At 40.5% G+C, this 18919-nt stretch overlaps 1 protein-coding gene across 1 annotated transcript in view; it reads left to right on the top strand.

Moving 5' to 3' along the window:
* LRP6 (LDL receptor related protein 6) overlaps positions 1-18919 on the top strand; it is a 154683-nt gene that overhangs the window by 78099 nt on the left and 57665 nt on the right. Inside the window, exons 4-5 of the mRNA XM_067531046.1 lie at positions 7170-7366; positions 8165-8296. Of these exons, the coding sequence (XP_067387147.1) occupies positions 7170-7366; positions 8165-8296 (329 nt within the window). The remainder of the gene's footprint in view (positions 1-7169; positions 7367-8164; positions 8297-18919) is intronic.

Here is an 18919-nt window from a genome sequence, read left to right as displayed (position 1 = left end):
TTTTTTTTTTTTTTTTTTAAACCATGGAGACTTTTAAGAAGCATCACATGGCAGATGCAGTTTTTAAAAAAAGCAAAAGTAATGGAAATACTGAATATTTTTATAACGTTATTTTATATCCGCAAAATAACCTGGGCTTTCCCACTTTGTCAGGTAATTAGGAGTATGCTTGAGCTGTGATAAGGATATTTGAACAAAGCATTTGGTGTATTGGAGAAGACCTTTGTAAACCAAATTTAACTTTCTAAATTATTTTTAAAAAGACTTGTTATCTTGGCAGAAGAAAAAAACACCTGATCCCTGGAGAAATTAGAGTTTACTGGTCTGGTTTTTGGTGTCACCACTGTGTTGTTACTGGGTGTCTTGCTCTTTATTAGCTTACCATAGTCCATAGGGCAGTGGTGCACTAATTTTTCCAGTTGCTAGTCCCCGTTCCCCCCCATTATTGCACAGCCAGGGCTTCCTCAACAGCAGAGCTGACTGGAGCTGCCCCCCCAAATATAGAAGTCAAAATATGCCTATGCTCCCTGCTTCCCATGAGGGCTGGCCTGGGCCTGGAGGCAGAGCAGACTGGGGGAGAGGGAGGAGCGTGGTTGGGGGTGGAGTGGGGCTGGAAGTGTGGTGATCGCTCCCCGACCCCCCCGTGGGGGTTGGCCCGGCCTTGCCACAAGCTCCCATAGTTTGGCGACCACTGCCATACGGTTTAGTTTGTCAGGGCCTGGGATTCTCGGTGAAACCTGTTTAACAGCACACCCACGTACAAGCAAATATCCCAAAATGTCAAGAGTTGTGGATATATAACTTGGAAGTTTTTCAAGGATTATGGCACAATTAAATGACTTTGTAGACAGATACTAGGGAGATGAGGTGGGTGATGTAATACTTCAACTTCTGTTGGTGAAAGAAAGAAACTTTCGACAAAAAGTTCTTTAGGTCTCTAGACAGAGAGAAACATTCTCTACTAAAAGAAGGAGTTTAACTTCTATTATACAAGTCTATTGCTGTTGTACGTTTCCTATTACACTTTTCATATACTAAAACGAATATGACATTTTAAATATGGGCATCTTCCCATCTATCACTGATATAGTAAAATACCTGTACAAAAACTATTTGTAGGGATTTAAAAAACAAAAACCCTGAAAATAATGGAATCTGTGACAAAAATGAGTAGTATTAACCAAAACCAGATCCATTACACAGTATCAAAGATGTCATAGCTTTCAATAGGTTAATAACCAGCAAATGTAGATACAGGCCAGCAGTAACCCCTAAAGACCGTGTTCTTCATTTCATGGCTAATCAGAAAACTTTTACCTCCAGATTATAAATTGGATTTCTATTTCTCTAATATTCCACTGTCACTTCAGAGTAAAATGGCAGATTTTGCCTCTAAGCTGTCCAAGACACTTGTTGAAGCAAGGCCTGGCCTGTCTGAAAGGGGTTGGTGTGGGAAAAGCCAAACTGTGGCAGTGTGGGATGTAGGGAGGCCTGTGGTAGAAGGGAAGGTGCCTCACCCACACCACAGAACAAGAAATGGGAAACATTGCAGACATGTCAGCATTTTGAGCTGATGATAGGATTATTTTTCATGTGTGCGTTTGTGTGTGGTTTAATTGGCATACTACTGAGAAGTTTTTAAGGAAATGTAGCAATGCTGAAATAGTGGAGATTCTTGTTTTAAATCATCACCTATCATTTCCTAGTTAGCAGGTCATCAATTTCATTACTTATATTCCTGGTGTGGAATCCTTTGAGTGGGTAATGAATACTCAGATAAAAGTGGAATGTCCCTGTATATTATAAATGAACTTAAATGTTCAACTTAATTGGCCCATTTCATCCACTGTTGGATAATTGGATAGATTATTAAGGATTTGGTAAGGCAGCTCAGTTCAGTGGAAACACTCAAGCATGCAACTGGGATTTCTACACCATCAGATCAACCCATCTTAACAGAAGATTGCTCCCTCTTCTCTCAGTTGACGGACAGGAGTGGTCAAATGTTGTGCATGAAAAACTATTTCTCACATCAATGGTATTGTAAGCTTGCTTGTTTAATAAGGGCTATTTTTATGTTCTGTTAGCATGTGGCGGTGGGGTTCATAGCGTCATTTTTTCCCCTTTCGCTTTTGAAACTCAATTGTAAAACCCCCCTGAACAGCTGGGAGATGGTCATGGCTACAGGATCTTCATTTGAGAGGTGGAATTAAATGTACAGAGGATAATTCCTACTCCTCCACTGAGATTGGCCACTACAACATGGAACATGAAGAGGAGGAAATCACCCTCCATTACTAGTGGATCCAAATACCTTCTGTCCATGTACTGCAGCTGATGAAATAGAAATGTTGACTAAGATTTTTTTTTAAATGACTATTGATTAAGGGTACTTCAGTTTTGGATGCTGCATCATAGAAGTTATGTTATTATCTCAGTCTACAGTTCCATTGTTCAGTTTTTGAGACCTATAATTTTAGCTCAACAGTTTTGATTCTGTTTCAGTTGTGTTACTGGACTGCCCCATGTGTTCTGTACCGTGGAAATTATTAACTAAACAAAATGTTGCTTAAGCTGACTGAACATTTTTGATTTATTCAGTGTCTATTAGACCATGCTGGAAGCCATTAGTGTATACTAAATAAGTTCTGTGTATAATATGGATAAAAGAATGAAGTTCTTTGTGCTGTGGAGATGGAATATAAACAGCTGAGAGAAGTAGAATGGCTGAAAGCACCCCATATGTTCTGGATTTATTGAAATACAGTTTTTAGGTAGAATGAGTTTCCTCATTTAATGTAAGGAGGAAATAATGGGTTTACTGAGGCATGACATCATTTTAGATAGAATAAGGAGGTGTGGGATGATCCACAGTGCTAGATATGCTGCATCCTTTGGTCTAATTGTTTTCCCTTTTAAGTTTTGGGAATATACCATCTTTCTTCCCTCTTTCAGTTTGTGCGTTTAAAAAAGAAAAGGAAAAGTCTGTAAATGTTTTTGTCTTAAATTGAATGGATGTAATCTGTTCTTGGATTTGGGATTCTACGGATGGCAGCATATTGTATAGCTTGTTCAGGAAATCCCAGTCTATCAAGAATATGGATGTGTAACTGGCCACTTCTGCACATTTACAGTTTTGGCTGTTATTTTATAATCTGTAGGCAAAATGTTTTTATGTAGTATGGTGTCCTTTAAAAAAACAAATAAACACAAACAAACAAACAAACAAACCCCACTCATTCCACAGCAGGAAAGATTTTTGGTTGCTGTTAATATGCAATAGGTAAATGCTTGGCCGTCAATCTTTTGTATTCATTGTTTGTTTTAAATCTCGATAGCCACATAGAGTAAGTTTTTACTCTGTCTTTCCGCTTCCCCAAAAGGTATTATATAGACATCTTAAAAAATAGTATAAATGCAAATACATTTAACTTGGAACTAAATTTTCCTCAGGCAATAGCAAACTTCTTGGTAAAATCTGTTTTTAATTTGACTGTGTCTACGATTACCGTGCTCCTAATATCACTGGTTGTAGTCAGGAAACGATACACAGCACAAGAGGAATTCACTTTGACAAAAGTGCACTTTCGCTTCTCCCATCACTAAAACGCTATTAGAACTCAGAGGCCACAAATATAATTTTTACAACCCTGAAGGGCCATCAGTCTATCAACTCATAAAAAATGTATTGGCGTATAGACACCATTAAGGACTACAAATCACTGCAATATTTCAAGTAAACATTTTGATGCGACTGTGCTCATTTTACATCCACTATTTTACACCTACGGATTACTCACAGTCTGTCACACGCACAGACAAAGCACTAGTGTAGATGAGTGACTGTCACTACACACTGAAGCACATGGCCTGGCAGCTAAGTTACGGTGCATGGCCTGCTAAATGCAGGCCAGACTGGAAAGCACTGATTTTTAGAGTCCTGCCTCTCCTCAAGCATGGTGGGTCCTGGCTGCTCTGCCTGGACTGGACATAATACTCCAGTTGAGGCCTGAATAGTATGGAGTAGAGCTGAAGAATTACTTCTCATGTGTTGCTTACAACACTCCTGCTAATACATCCCGGAATGTTTGCTTTTTTTGCGAGCGTTACACTTTTGACTCATATTTAGCTTGTGATCCACTATGACCCCCAGACCCCTTTCTACAGTACTCTTTCCTAGTAGGGATGTAAATATCGGTTACAAACGGTAACTGTTTAAACTATTAAAATTATATCGCTTAACTATTTAGCCAATATAATTTTGTGTCCCCCACTCCGCCCCTCCCCATAGCCCTGGGTAGCGCCAGCATCCCGGCTCCCCAGGGGACCCCCGTCTCGGTGTTCTGCCGTGGGGCTCTCCACAGTGCCTGCACCAGGGCCTTGGCTTCCTCAAGCATCAGCAGTGTAGCCGCCTCCACTGTGGAGATGGAGAGCCCGCGCCACCCATTAACCAATAATGGTTAATGGTAAGACAAATACTTAACAGTTAACTGTTTAACCATTAAGTATTTTATATTCCTATTTCCTAGGCAGTCATTTCCCATTTTATATGTGTGCAACTGATATTGGTCCTTCCTAAGTGGAGTATTTTGCATTTGTCCTTATTGAATTTCATCCTGTTTACTTCAGATCATTTCTTCAGTTTGAATTTTAATTCTCCAAAGTACTTTCAACTCCTCCCAGCTTATTGGTATCATCCACAAACTTCGTAAGTGTACTCTATGCTGTTATGTAGATCATTGATGAAGATATTGAAGAGAACCAGACCTAGAACTGATCCCTGCGAGACCCCACTCGCTATGCCCTTCCAATTTGACTGTGAGCCACTGATAACTACTCTCTGAGAATGGTTTTCACTGCATCTGTCAGAGCAATCAAGTGAGGTAGCTTCTGGTCTTTATGAATCTTTCCAGATAGGGTCAGGCTTAGATAAGAATTACATTTCACTTTATGCATTGCATATTAAGGGTCAGATTTTCAAAAGTGCTCTGCACCCAGCATCTTCCATTGTTCTCAATGTGTTCTCTTTGGGGCTTGTGGATGTTTAAAAATCTGGGCACTTAATTTAGGTGCCTAAATGGGAACTGAGCTCTTTTGCAAATTATGGCCTGCGTTGTAGGTGTGTGCTGAGCACCCTTGAAAAAATCTTCCCTTGGTGTTCAGACCACTCTGAAGCCTTTTTTTTTTTTTTTTTTTTGTAGTTAGTGAGACCTTGGAATTCTGCTGTTTTAATTATCATGTGGTTTGTTAAAAGACTTGAACAAATTCTGGCCTTGTTGTTATAACCTGTGCAATTATGCAAACGTGAAAGCTTTTATAGACTATTTGGCATATGTTTTTTAAACTCCATTATTCTGGGAGTACTAGCAGTTCAAGCTTCATTGTCACAATGTTGGATTTCAACTGAAAACTACATTATAAGTATCTCTCACACGGTGTGAACTTCAGTTTCCTCATTTTAATTAGGTGCTAATAAATACCTGTCTGACTTAGATGGAGGCACGTAGAAGAGCAATTATGGTTTGATATCCGAGAACCTATTGCAAAATACAAGGAAATAGAAGATTTTAATTAGTTTGGTGTTGGAACACAAACATGACCATTAAGTGAATCTACTTGCTTTTCTAGTGAATAGAAGAGTAGCAGTTTTTAAAAGTGTATTGATAGTTAAATGTGCTAGAGTTAAAATTCTAGAAATTGTATCGTCCTTTATCCGAAGAGCCAATGGTACAGTACGTGTTCAAGCTTCATGCTTCACAATGCTGTCCTGCTGCTATGCTTTTAACACTGGTCTGAAAAGCAAGAGTATTATCCCTCATTCAGTTGTTCCCTCCTTTGTAGGAGGGAGTGTGTGGATATTTCTCCAACAAGTTATGCAACCAGGGATTGTTTTCCACTGAAGAAAAGACTTTGAAATGAGGCTTCTCATACATCTTATAAATCTTGATCCCAAAGAAACTGAGTTTGTACCTCAAACCCTAATCTTTGGTCAGGAGTGTGTCTTCCGAATTCATGGGAAGCGGGGTTACATAACTGTCTTCTGGAATGTCTGTTTTATGTTAGTAAACCTCTTAAGGAAATGCAGCTTGCCAAAAGGAGTTTGACCTGTACCAGCAACTGAATGTCTAGTGGAAATATATAGCAGCTTCTGTAGTTAAGTCCTGCTTTATCCATTTCTAAGCAGAAGCTAGATAGTGACACCAAGAAAGGAAGGAATGGCAAATGCATAGAGGTCTTAAGAATAGGTAACATACAGAACAGAACACTGGGCAAAGAGGTGTTCAAAGTCAGTTACATTGTGCCTTTTGTGTCAGATGATATAGAACTGCTTTTTTTTGTTTGTTTGTTTAAAGGGTGCGGTGCAGCAAATTACTTAGTTTGAATCCTCAATGGCCAGATTCATAGATGAGAGGTTTCAACATGGCAGAAACCTGAAAATATTGGCTTCCACACGTTGTTTTATTGCATTTTGGGGATGGCTATGGACCACATAAAAGGGGAAACTGGGAGGAGAAGGAATGTCCTAGCAATTGGAAGCCCAATAGAAGAGACTCTTAATGGCGTTACTTTTAATAAATATTAAAATAAACTAGTATAATATATCATCATAAAAAGAACTCAAATATTTAAACACTTTGTAATATTTCACTGTTTGATACTATCGCTATTCTTCTAATGTTTGAAAATAATAATAAAGCTGGAAGAGATGAATGGCCCAGGGGCTTGGAAATAGATCACAAATCCTTTCCATTCTAAATCTGTGTCAAGGTTGGAAGAGGCTGAAATTATTTATCCGTAGTTTGGCATGTGTGAAATGAGTTGATGATCTCAATATGACTCTGTTTGTGCAGCATTTTGAAAAGATAAAGCACTATAAAAGTGCCAAGGAGTAGTTGTTAGTGGAGCTATATACACCTCACAGCTGACATCTGTTGGTATACTGGCATCAATGGCATTGGCCCATAGAAAGTCAATTGTCCTCTGATCTCTAGACATGGCCCCTCTTGTCAGGCACATTGCTGATGCGCTTTTCCATGGATAAAACAAGGCTTTGTTCATCAGTGCTATCGGTATAACGTCTTTTCGTATATACTACACTACTGAAAAACAAAATTCAAAACAAAAGTGTAGTTTTAATTGCATGTGATTTCCTCCTTGTGCCCTGTTAGGCAAGCAGTGGTTAAAGGATCCCTTCCACATCCTTTCGCTTTGACTTTGTTTGGGGACACGTTGTACTGGACTGACTGGAACACTCATTCTGTGTTGGCCTGCAACAAGTACTCTGGAGAGGACCTGCGTGAAATACATTCCAACATCTTCTCTCCCATGGATATCCATGTTTTCAGCCAACAGAGGCAGCCAAATGGTAAGGAGTGTTGCTCTCTTTTCTAACTGCAGGTTGGAACTGATTTGTAGGAGTCTAATTTGTCTTCCCGTTTGGGGATGGGAGGAAATTGTGAGGGAGCTGGGTGGCTCCATTTGCTTTATGATGCAACAGTTTCCAAAGTAGGGGATTTGGGAATAAATCCAAAAGGACACTGAGTATTTATTCTTTGTTGTTCTTTAACATCCATAAAACATCTCGCCCCTCCTCCTCCTCCTCTTGCCTGCCTAAGTGATGCAGTGCAGCATTCCTTTCTATGTATTTATTTTTTAAGGGGCCATGTGCTGGAGATTTAGACAATGGAGCACTTGTATTTTTTTCTCTCTTGAGCATTACCTGAAAAGTCCATGTTCCTGAATGGAAACTATTGTTAATGTGGCCAATGGTGTTAAACAAGACTAGCTCTGTGGAATTACCACCATCTTAACCTTTTAGTGAATTTATTATGCTTGCCTTTTATATTTCTGGACGTGCTGCTGCTTGTTTTGGTGCTGAGCAGTTTGTGAAACTGATAAGAGAGCAGATGAAACAAGAGCCCTATGTAGAGTCAAACTCCACATTTTCAAGAAAGGAAATATGCGATGTGTTTGCATTTGGGTACAATAATTACCCACTCTTAATGCTTGGAATTAACTTTTGCTTAGTCTGTGTTTATTATTTCCTCCTTTACCCACGTTGCTGTCACAGACTCTTACCATTCAAAAGCCTAATGCCTCTTGACATGTGAGATGAGGTCATTTGTTATCAGAAACATTAATCTGTGTGATTTATATTCAACAGCTACAAACCCATGTGAAATGAATAATGGTGGCTGCTCCCACTTGTGTTTAATGTCTCCTATCAAGCCTTCTTATCAGTGTGCATGTCCCACGGGTGTGAAACTCCTTGAGAATGGAAAGACCTGCAAAGATGGTAGGCTTTGTTTTTGAAAAATTATTTTGGAATAAACTTTACAAGAAAGGCATTGGTCAGTTTCATTTGATAATGCATGTGAATGGGCTCACAGGTTGGAAATATTGTGGGAAATAGTGTGATGTATGCTTTCCCATATGGGTGTAAATTATAGGGAACGCTCCCTGAAGACTTGCTTATGCCTGGAAAATTTCTAATTGTATTTTGTTAAAGGGCTCTTCATTCTGTTTTTTAAAAGAGTAGGTACTCGAGACAGAAGATTTGGGGATCTAGTCTGAATGACTGTGTGGCACTGCACAAGCATTTTGAGCCTTGTTTTTCTCATCTCTTTAAAAAAAAAAAAAAAGGGGGGGGGGGAACTACCTCATATATTGCTTCTTAGGGCAGGTCTGCACTTAAAATACTGCATAGGTGTAGCTGTGCCACTGCAGGGCTTAAGTGAAGATGCTCCTGTAGTGGTGAGAGGCGGTAGCTATGTTGACAGGATAAGCTCTCCCGCCAACATAGCAATGTCTACACTGGGTTAAGCTGGTATAACTACATTGCTCAGGGCCGTGGATTTTTCACACCCCTGAGTGACATATATCGGTATAACTAAGTCTGTAGTACAGACCTGGCCTCAACAAATTAATATCTGTAAAGCACTCCTGTTGTTGTTGTACATTTGAATATTTTCATCCCTTCTTGAATAATGATATCCAACAAATTAAAATATCTTTTAGATGCTGCTACTTCTCCTGCCTCATGTATGCCTAACATCATAGGCCGAAACTTTCAAACTTTGGTGGCTAAAATGAGGCACCTGAATCTATATTTAGGCACTAAAATAATAGTGACATTACTCTTAGAAGTGTTGAGCACCCGGAGGTCTGGCTGACTTGTTTGGTAATTGTGGCTGCTCAACACCCCTCCCTGAAAAATCAGGTGATGTTCACTGAAGTGCCTAAATATAGATTCAGGTACCTACCTTGAGGCACTCAAGTTTGAAAATCTAAATCATTTGTAACGTTGAATTGGATTGCTATAACGATGCTGATGTCAAACAGCTGAAAAATAAGTATCAGGATCAAATTAATGCTTGCAAAACAGAGCTTTTTTTCATGCAGACTCTCTCCCCACTGAAAAGGTTGGGGGGGGGACCCAGAAAATAATACAGGCAGAAGGAATTTTAAATAGAATAATTTGGGGGGAATTATTTATTAAAGTACTTATATGGATGCCCTTTTATATTTAATTTAAAACATTTTCTAGGACGCGTCAGCTGCTCTTCAGTATTTCGTCTTATCTCGCCCTATTTCACTCCTCCTCCTGATTGTTTTAACATGGCTAGATGTGTCTGTGAGAACCTTATTAAAATAAATTGCCTCTTGTACATAGAAGAGCAAAAAGGAAAAAGGTTCTAAAGCAGCCTTGCAAAATTGCCATGAGGAATTGCCAGCCCCTGCACAAAATGTGCTTTCCCACCCTTACCATGATGAACAAGCTAATGATATTTTTAACGCCTGTCAAAATAAATTATCTGAGGCAAGTGGATGAAGAGAATTTATTTTCATAAATAAAAGTTTTGTATGATGACTTAAACTCTGATATCTGATACAATATTCACAGCCATACATTTATCAGCATATTCTTTGCCCAGTTCATAATGAGTCAGCATACTCCATTTTTACTTCATTCTCTCTCCATAAGAACATGACACTGAACCATGAATGTGATTCTGTTCAGATGTACAGTGTAAACCTAGAATAGCTCTTCATATATATCAGTGGTTCTGTTTACTAAGAAAATCACTTTAAAGCATTGTGCAAGTAATACGTGCCAGTAGTGGAGAGCATGTGCAGCAAAGACACCTGGATGACCATGTTGATATCAAAGTTGTGTGTTTCTCCTGTTCTCTGCCTGTGGCACACAATAGTTTAGTCTCCTGAGGGCTATAATACTTTTCTCTAATTCTGGTTAGATGGTGGTTTGGTGTGGAGGTGGCTGGATGGTGTTCAGTGGCCTCTGATATATGGGAGATCAGATGAGTTGATCTGGCGGGCCCCTTGGGTGTTAAACTCTATGACTTTGTCAGTTTATGCTGCCACTAAATCATCCAAAATAATGGGCCCTCCTTTTAAGGGGTGAAATGAAAATTAAAAATGGAAAATCCGTTTCCTTAGCCAGTATGTGCTGTGTACCACTGCTAAACTGGATTAGAATAGTTGGTGCAAAACAAAGTAAAAAAATATGCATCTCAAGCCTTTTCCCATTCTATGCTGTCACACCATGCTTATCTAATGCCCAGCTTGCATCAGTCTGGTAAATCACAGCTGCCCAGAGACTTTTGCTAGGTGGAGGATAGGACCAGAGGGAATTAGGGAAGGGCCAGTATGTTGGGTATGATCCAGCTTTCAGAGTTGTTATGCTTTGCCCAGGGATTATGTAATAATTGGAAAAAAATTATCTTTGACAGTTGTGCTCCTTCTTTGAGGAGATGAAGGTGACAGAGACTTTGGACTGCTGTGGATGAGGGAGACAGAATTTTCCTGACCCCTCCCAGGGGTCCCAGCTCCAAATTGCAACCAGTTACTCTTGGTAGTTTTGAGATGTAAGATTATGAATTTTGGCAGGCATCACAGTTAAACAGATAAGTCCAGCAGGATTTCCAAGCATCTAAGAGAAGTAAATCTATGTTTGTTTATGTGTAGACTTCCTCTTTTAGGCTGCTTACTGACACTAGTGAAATACATTGATTTTCCATTTTTGCTTTGCAGTTGGCCTGTTAAATATGTCTGTCAAGGAAAGGGTGAAACTGAACACAGTGAATGACAAAAAATAAGTTTTCCATATGTGCCAGTTCTATTCAGTAAATTTCAGTTGTGCTGAAAGAACCGAAAAAAGCTGAATAATTAAAGTTTCAGCCTAGGTTTTGAAATGTAACATGTTTCTAACTTGGTTGGGGAAAAAAAAGATGGCTTCCAGTTAGAATAAAGAATAGTGAAAATGAGGAGAGACACAATGCTGCTTTCTTTCAAGGCAATTTTATCTTCTGATAAAAGATCAGGGCAAGAATCATGATAGCTCCAAAATTAAATAATAAATCCTTTCATCCTGAAAGGAATACCTCTGAGAAGCAAAGATCCTTATTTTTCTGGTATGTTAGATTAGTGGGCTGGCCAGAACAGGAAAGATTTGAACGGTGAGTATTGTGTGCATGTTTGCTGTGGTTTGGCATTGATAGATGATCCTTGCAGCCAAAGGTGAGGCTGGCTGACCCTCATTGAGCAGTTTCCACGACAACTAGCATTTTTAATAGTCTCAATTTATAGCAAAGTGTTTTTTCTGGCTTTTTTTTTTTTAAATCGCACCTTAGAGGAACTTCATTTTTTTCTGATATTCAGAACAATACCTTTCCTTTTTTTTCTTTTCCTGTTTTGGATAGATTCCATAAACTTCTCTCCAGAGTATTTCAGGAAGGGTTAATGTAGAGTTAGTTATTCTCCTCATGACTAATAATACTGACTGGTCAGTCACCTTTCATTTCCACTCCCCTTCCAAAAGAAAACAGTTATCTAATTGGGGCTTGGGCTTCCTTCCAATGCTCACATTCCTCCAGCGTCTGGGTAAAAGTTCACAAATCCCCACCACTCAAAGAAAAGAGAGGGGGAATAACCAGTTTGCCAGCCAACAATTCCTCAATCGATAATGTCCAAGGCTGACTGAGCTACTTGGAACATGCAACTGCTACTGCTGGTATACTTTACCTTCACTGTCATTGCGCTACTGATGCTTTAACTTGCTGTTCTGTAAAGCACTTTGGGGTGTTTTTCAGTGTGGCAGGCACTTTATGAACCCAAATCTATTGACTCTGTGACTGTATATATACTGTTTATACAAGCTGATGGATGTTCACATTTTATCATTTAAAAAATTGTTTGTTTTAGGTGCTTACTGCTGCTTCTTGATCTTGGGAAGATCCCCCCATTCATTCGTTTGCACTTGGTGTCTCTCTGACCACTAGACCTTTTCTTAAACTTTCCCACTCTTTCTACCACCAGTTCAGTTCCATTATTGCTTCTTGGAAAGGAATGAATACTACAGTAGTTGCATTCACTTAGTGAGGAGACGTGACATGTATATAATGTAGCATTGCACATTGTTTTTAGTGTGAGCCTTGCTTTGGTCTTCCTGTTCACTGTCAAGAAAAGACATTCTTTATCCCATCCATATCTAGCAACCCTGATACTGGGTTTCTTTTTTTTCTTGTCTTGAGGACAGCGACCAGAACTCTGTATTTCGTGGTGCAGTTTAAGAGTGCCCCTTGGGAAAAAGCTTCTAAATTCTCTGCCTCCACAGCCTGTAATTCAGATCTTCTTATACAGATCAAGAATCGTTCATTTTTCCATGAGAGAGAGAAATTTGCCATTAATTTCTGGACACTTCTCTTTTTCCTCTGCAAGTTCCATGCTGTTGTCATCTAGATGAGAAGTCTTGCTGGGGTTCTCTCTCTTCTCTCCTCTTGGGAGAGAGCAGGGCTAGACTGTCAGCAACTGGTACAACAATAGGTGGGATAAAAATTAAGGGAAAGATTTTTTTTTAGGAGCAGGAAATTTAAATCAAATATGTAATAACTGTATTGAGGATTTTTTCATGACTTATGCTTGCTAAGGCACAGAGAGACAATTAGACTTGTCCTAGGCCTGGGTCTTATTTATATAGACCTGGACTGATACCAAGAAAACGCTACTAGTCTGAGGGGACCAGCAATGGTTTTGAAGTCCAATAATTTACTAATCACCAAGCAAGCTGCAGATGCCTAGTTTATACCATTGTAAAACTGGAATTCATTGTAAGGTTGGCAGGTCATAGTGCACTGGACTTAGAAGTTATGTCATTGCAAGTATCAGCTTGCTTCTTCCCATCCCTTCCCAGGTTACCCCCCACCCAAACCCCCCAACATGTGTTTAAATTAGACTTGGTTTGTAGTAGCGACTTTCTAGAGAAATATTAGGAGCGGTAGAACTCATACAGTACACCATGTACAAACTTGTAAAGCCAGCTTTCAAACCGCTTAATAAAAGTAGGCTAAAGTTTTCACATGGGTGCCTAGAATTAGGCTTCTATGTCCTTAGACGCCTAAATAAGTGGCTTGACTTTTCAAAAAGTGCTGAACACCCAGGGGACTCCCACTAACACCTAACTTGGTCTTGATCTCCAACTTTAATCATTTGTAAACTATTGGCTGCTAAAATTGTCATAAATTGTCTGGGAGATCAGCAAGATGGTAATCAGAGGGCCTGATTCTAAAAGCCTGCCTGTTTCTTTAATATATATATATATGTATGTATGTATGTATATAACACTACTTCAGTATTTTTGGCATATTTTTAAATGCTAATGTTGACTGTAGTTCTGTAACTCTTGACTTGGAAAGAAGTGCATTACATTTGGTTGCTCCAAGATGTTTCCCTCTCCCACTGAAATCTGAGAGGCGTTTGAGTCCACACTGGTGGTGATGTGATTACGAGCTGTTTTGTATATTCATAAAGAGTTACAGTGCCCGAATAAATGACGAATTGAAACCCTGTTTCACACCTGAAATCCTCTTTCCTGCATTTTTTCCTCTTAAGTGTGCATACAGAGTGTAATTTTTCCTGTATTGTTCACCTATGGAGGCGGAAGCTTCTTGCTTTTGTTTTTAATCTTGCACTGAAATTAAACAAAACCGCGCACATTTTAGGTTAAACTTTGTTACTGTGGTGTCAGAGGACAAAATTACAAGCAGCTACTATCGTGGGTCATTACCTTGGAAACTCTGTGTTGTGTGTACAGAGTCTTGCAGCTGGACTTTAGTCATGTGTGTTGTTTGTTTTTAAATGACCTCTGGAACTGGAGTTTGTTCCTTGGTGATGATCACGGTGGTGCTGTATGGCCAGTGGTCATCCTATAGATATTCCAGCCTCTGAGATTAACTACTTTTGGTATAAATCAGGACAAGGAGAGCCTGCTGAGGTAATCTGAAGTGATCTCTCTTCAACCTAAACTTCTGATGAGGTGCTTCTCTGTTAATCAATTCCCATTTTCCTAACAGAATGGCTTTCGAAGGTGATATAACTAGCCAGATAGCTGTCTATTTACAGAGGTGTGGGTAATCACTTTAAAGCAAGTTTTAAAACTTTTTATTGCTTGATTGGTCATGTTTTTAGGGGGTGGAGGGGTCAGTTTGTCTGGTGAGTGGAATGTTTGCTCTTCTCCTAGATCAGTGGTTCCCAACCTTTTTGCCTGGAAGGCCACAGATATCATTTTTATAACCCTGGAGGGCACCAGTCTCTGCCAGCAGCCCCCCCTGCAGCCAGATGGAAGGAGTTCAGGGAGGAGGCTGCCTCCCTCCTTGCTGATCTCCCGTCTCCCTGGCTGCAGCAGGGATACCGCATGCATCCTGTAGCCCTGTGTGCCCACCTGGGTCTCTAGGCAGTGGCTCCCTTCTGCAGCGAGGGGACAGGAGATCAGTGCTCCCCTCCCTCTGGATCCAGGAGGGACCCCAGCACCTATGGACCCAGGCAGAGGGCTTTGCTATGCTCCCTGCTACAGCCAGGGTGAGGGGAGCGCTGATCTCCCGTCCCCTTGGCTGCAGCAAGGAGCCTGCCCTGGTCTTTTAGCCCCGTGGCAGTGCGCTCCATCTGGGTCCTTAGGCAGCGGCTGTTTTCTGCAGCCAGCAGGAGGGGAGTGGTGGGCCACTTTGAAAGCCCCCATGGGCCACTTTTGGCCCCCAGGCCACAGGTTGGGAACCACTGTCCTTGATGAAGACCATGAAATTCTTAGCTCAAAGATCCTGTGTGCAACACAGGTTAATTGAAAGCTAATGATTTCCTGATATTGAATGGGGTCCTGATAGAGACACGGGTATGTCTACACTTAAAATGCTCCAGTGGCACATCTGCAACGCTACAGCTGCCCCACTGTAGTGCTTCATTGTAGACACTACCTCCACTGATCCATCTCCCTGAAAGGCGGTAGCTAGACCGACAAGAATTCTTCCATAGACCTAGCACTGTCTATACAAGGGGTTAGATCTGTATAGCTGTGTGTCTCAGGATGTGGGTGTTTCACAATGTGTGTTCCCAGTGTAGACTAGTTTGCTGTCTGTTGTTTGACTAAATAAAAGTATTGTAACCCGAAAGCACAATACTGAACTATGTAAAAATGGGGCTTATTTGGAAACCATCAGAAAGTCAGTTTGTCAATTTTAAGGGTGAATTTCAGTACAGACATAGCACTTTACTCAGGTTAAGTCTTTATGGTAGACTGGCAATAGTTCTTAGAAATGATCATAACTTTCTGCCATATGCAAGAAAGCTTTTAAAGGTTACACATTAAAATTACTGACATCTGAAATTCTTCTTATGACCTCTTTTGATCAACTGCAAACCTGAGGGTAACGCATTCATACCAGTTTAACTGCAGTAGATGATGAGGATGATAAAAAAGGTTAACCAGTGATTTAAAAAATCATATGATTTCTACAATTGAGCTGAAATGGAAGCTTGGATAAAAGATTATGTAGATTCTGATGAGGACGTATTGGAGCATTTTTTGTTAATTGGCTGTGAATAGTTGAGGTAGTTGGTGGCAGATTGATTACTTGTGCATCTATTCCTGTATATATAATAATTCATTGTGGGCATGTTTTGACCTTGACATTGAATGAAGTTTTCTTTTATTTATTTGTGAGTAAGGTATGTTAATACACTTCTGTGACCAGGTTGCTTGCTCTTTTTGAGCTTTTGTAATTATGGGTCTCATAGCGCATGTCTACACACAAATTAAACACTTGCAGCTGGCCTGTCTCAGCTGACTTGGGCTCAGGCTTTGGGACTGTTTAGTTGCGGTGCAGACACTCCGGCTCAGGCTGGAGTCTAGGCTCTGAGACCCCGCGACGCAGGAGGTTCCCGGAGCCTGAGCTGCAGCCTGTGCCCAGACATCTCCACTGCACTTTTATAGACTGGCAGCTCGAGCCTGTGTCAGCTGACGTGGCCAGCTGCGAGTGTTTAATTGCTGTGTTTCGTACCCTGCTAACCCTGGTCTGTTTTTCTTTTGTTAAAGTTGAATGTTAAAGTTTAAAGGATGCGTAAAAATATAGTTGTGGGACGGGGAAAATCTGCATTGGGTAATGCATAAAAAAGTTTTTCACTAGCTAAATAGCCAAAAAATGTATACATGTATTCCTAAATGAGAAAGGGATGGTGTAGGATGAAGAATACAATAGGGCTTTTTAGTCCGTTCCTAAGAAAGAACGCTTGCATTAATGTTCTAAACGGCACTTGTTCAAAATCACTGTCTTCTACACCAGTGTTTCTCAACCTTTTTGTGCTGGCGACCCTCTTTGGACGTAAATAAATAAATAAGCATGGTACTCCCCCCCCCCCCCCCACTAGAAAATCTTATAACCCCCTTTCTTAAGCTTGGGGCTTCCGACTGAAACATGTACATTAGCTTTCTGGGCCCCCCTGTGACAGGGCTCCCAGGCGATTGCTACTTCCTAATGCCGGCCCTGCTGTTGACCCCCCCAATTCATCCAGTGACTGCTCTTGGGGTCGCGATCCCCAGGTTGAGAAACACTGTCTTACAGGGTTCAGACCTGTAGGTTCTTTGTGGTGTTGCTTCCCACACGTCCCCATGTGACCCTGCATCCCCAGTTAGCCTTCCCTGTCTCCATGTGGCCCTGCAGTCCCACTCAGCCACCCCTCCTTCCCCATCGCCATATGGTCTCTGCACCCCCAATCAGCCCCCCCATCCACATGTGGTCCTGCACCTCCACTCCCATTCAGTCCTGGCTCAATGCTGTCACACCACTAGCTCCTGTGCCTCCTCCCCCCACTCTGTCCCCCCACTAGCCCTTCTGAACCCCATTCTGTGACCCTCCAGCAGCCTCATGTGCCCCTCTCTGTACATTCTCCCTCTCCCTCCCCACATATCCTGTGCCTCCTCCCCTGGCCCCCGGGCAGGACACTGAAGAATGCAGCCACTGCCCCCTCCTGTCTTCTGCTGGCTGGTGTACCTGTGAGCTGGCTACCCTCTGTTCTGGCACCACAACAGCCCTTGGTTGGGCGAGAAGTGTAATTGCAGTGCCTCCTCCCACAGAGGGAGGGAATCTGTGGGGGACATGAATTCTGCATGTGCGTAGTGGCACAGAATTCGTCCAGGAGTAATTAGTAGACTTCTCTTTCTATATATCCTGAAAGGGGTGGACTAGAACGTGTGACCCAGCTGGAGGGCTGAGCCACAAAAGAAAGGACCAACCCTATAGAATGAAGTTTTGTAGAAAAAAGGGGGACCACCGGTCAAACCCCTGCCTGAGCACAAGGTAGCACTGCCGGTGCAGCTCACCTTTGACAGATACCAAATAGATAAACCAATTTAGCTGGAATTGAGTGAGATGACTTCTCTTAAATAAAAGTGAAATTTGTTGGCATAGGATAGAAAATCTTTAAAACCTCACAACATAAATTATAATTGAAAATAAAATTTGTTCAGATACAATGACAAATTCACCAGTCGGTGGATACACAATTTTTGCTGTGCTCTATGGAAATACCATATACAGCATAAATGAACAGATTTGTTCCTCTGTAAATCTAAAGGTTGTAAAGACATCAGTACACTTTATTTCACCATGACTTTGTAAGCCTCTGTGGTGGTGCTCTTCACATCTTCATGTAGACTTAGTTAATTAGATGTGTTAATGAAGAGTTCATCTGGATTCATATAAGTCAATCCCAGCAATATGATGCATTTCCCCCTTTTAAACAAGCAAGGTTGATTGACACAGGAATTTCTCACAGGAAGGGCTACTCTCACTGTTTTATGTTAGCTTCTTGTTTCATAGGTATTACACTGTTTAAATACACATTTTTTTAATGAGAGGTTTTTCTGTTTCCAACAGATATTTTATCTAGAAGAGTGCAGCCAACTCTTGGTTGGTTCACGTATAGTCGCAACAAACTTGTTCATTTGCTTTCAATGCTTTTTTTAAAATCTGTATGTTATATACACGCACACATACACTTGGAAGGATTCAATTTTTATTGGTAAATGTTGATTGCACCATACACACATTAATGAAAAAGTATTTCCATCGATAATTGAAATTTACAGATAGGCAGAAAAAGGATGCTTGAGAATTTATTAGTTTGATTTAAGGATATTCACCTTGTATATTTTGACATATGACGTTGACAATTTGTTTTGTAATAGTTGTAAAGCTTTTATTTTTTAAATCTCAACATTTATTCTCAAATAATTATCATCTTACTTTCTTGTAATTTTCCACCACTGTGAAAATGTAAATCGAGAACAATCTTAAACATAAACAGGTATTATCTGTTGAAATTATGTGTGTGTGTGTATATGTGTGTGTGTGTGTATATATATATATATATATATATATATATATATAAAATCTAATTCTACCAAATCTACATACATATATCTCATGTCCTGAGAATCATTCAGCATTGGATCCAAAATTCACACTGAAGAACTTTGAGCCAGATTCCCAAGTGCGAATCAATCTGCACAGCAGCACTGAGGTCAGTGGGGTGACACTAATTTGCACCATGTGAGAATATTACGCAGAATCTA

The sequence above is a fragment of the Emydura macquarii genome, unplaced genomic scaffold (assembly GCF_026122565.2).
Source record: "Emydura macquarii macquarii isolate MOO-44397 ecotype Brisbane River unplaced genomic scaffold, CSIRO-AGI_Emac_v2 contig_3122, whole genome shotgun sequence".
NCBI classification, from domain to species: domain Eukaryota; kingdom Metazoa; phylum Chordata; order Testudines; family Chelidae; genus Emydura; species Emydura macquarii.
This window is presented reverse-complemented; position numbering and strand designations above follow the sequence as displayed.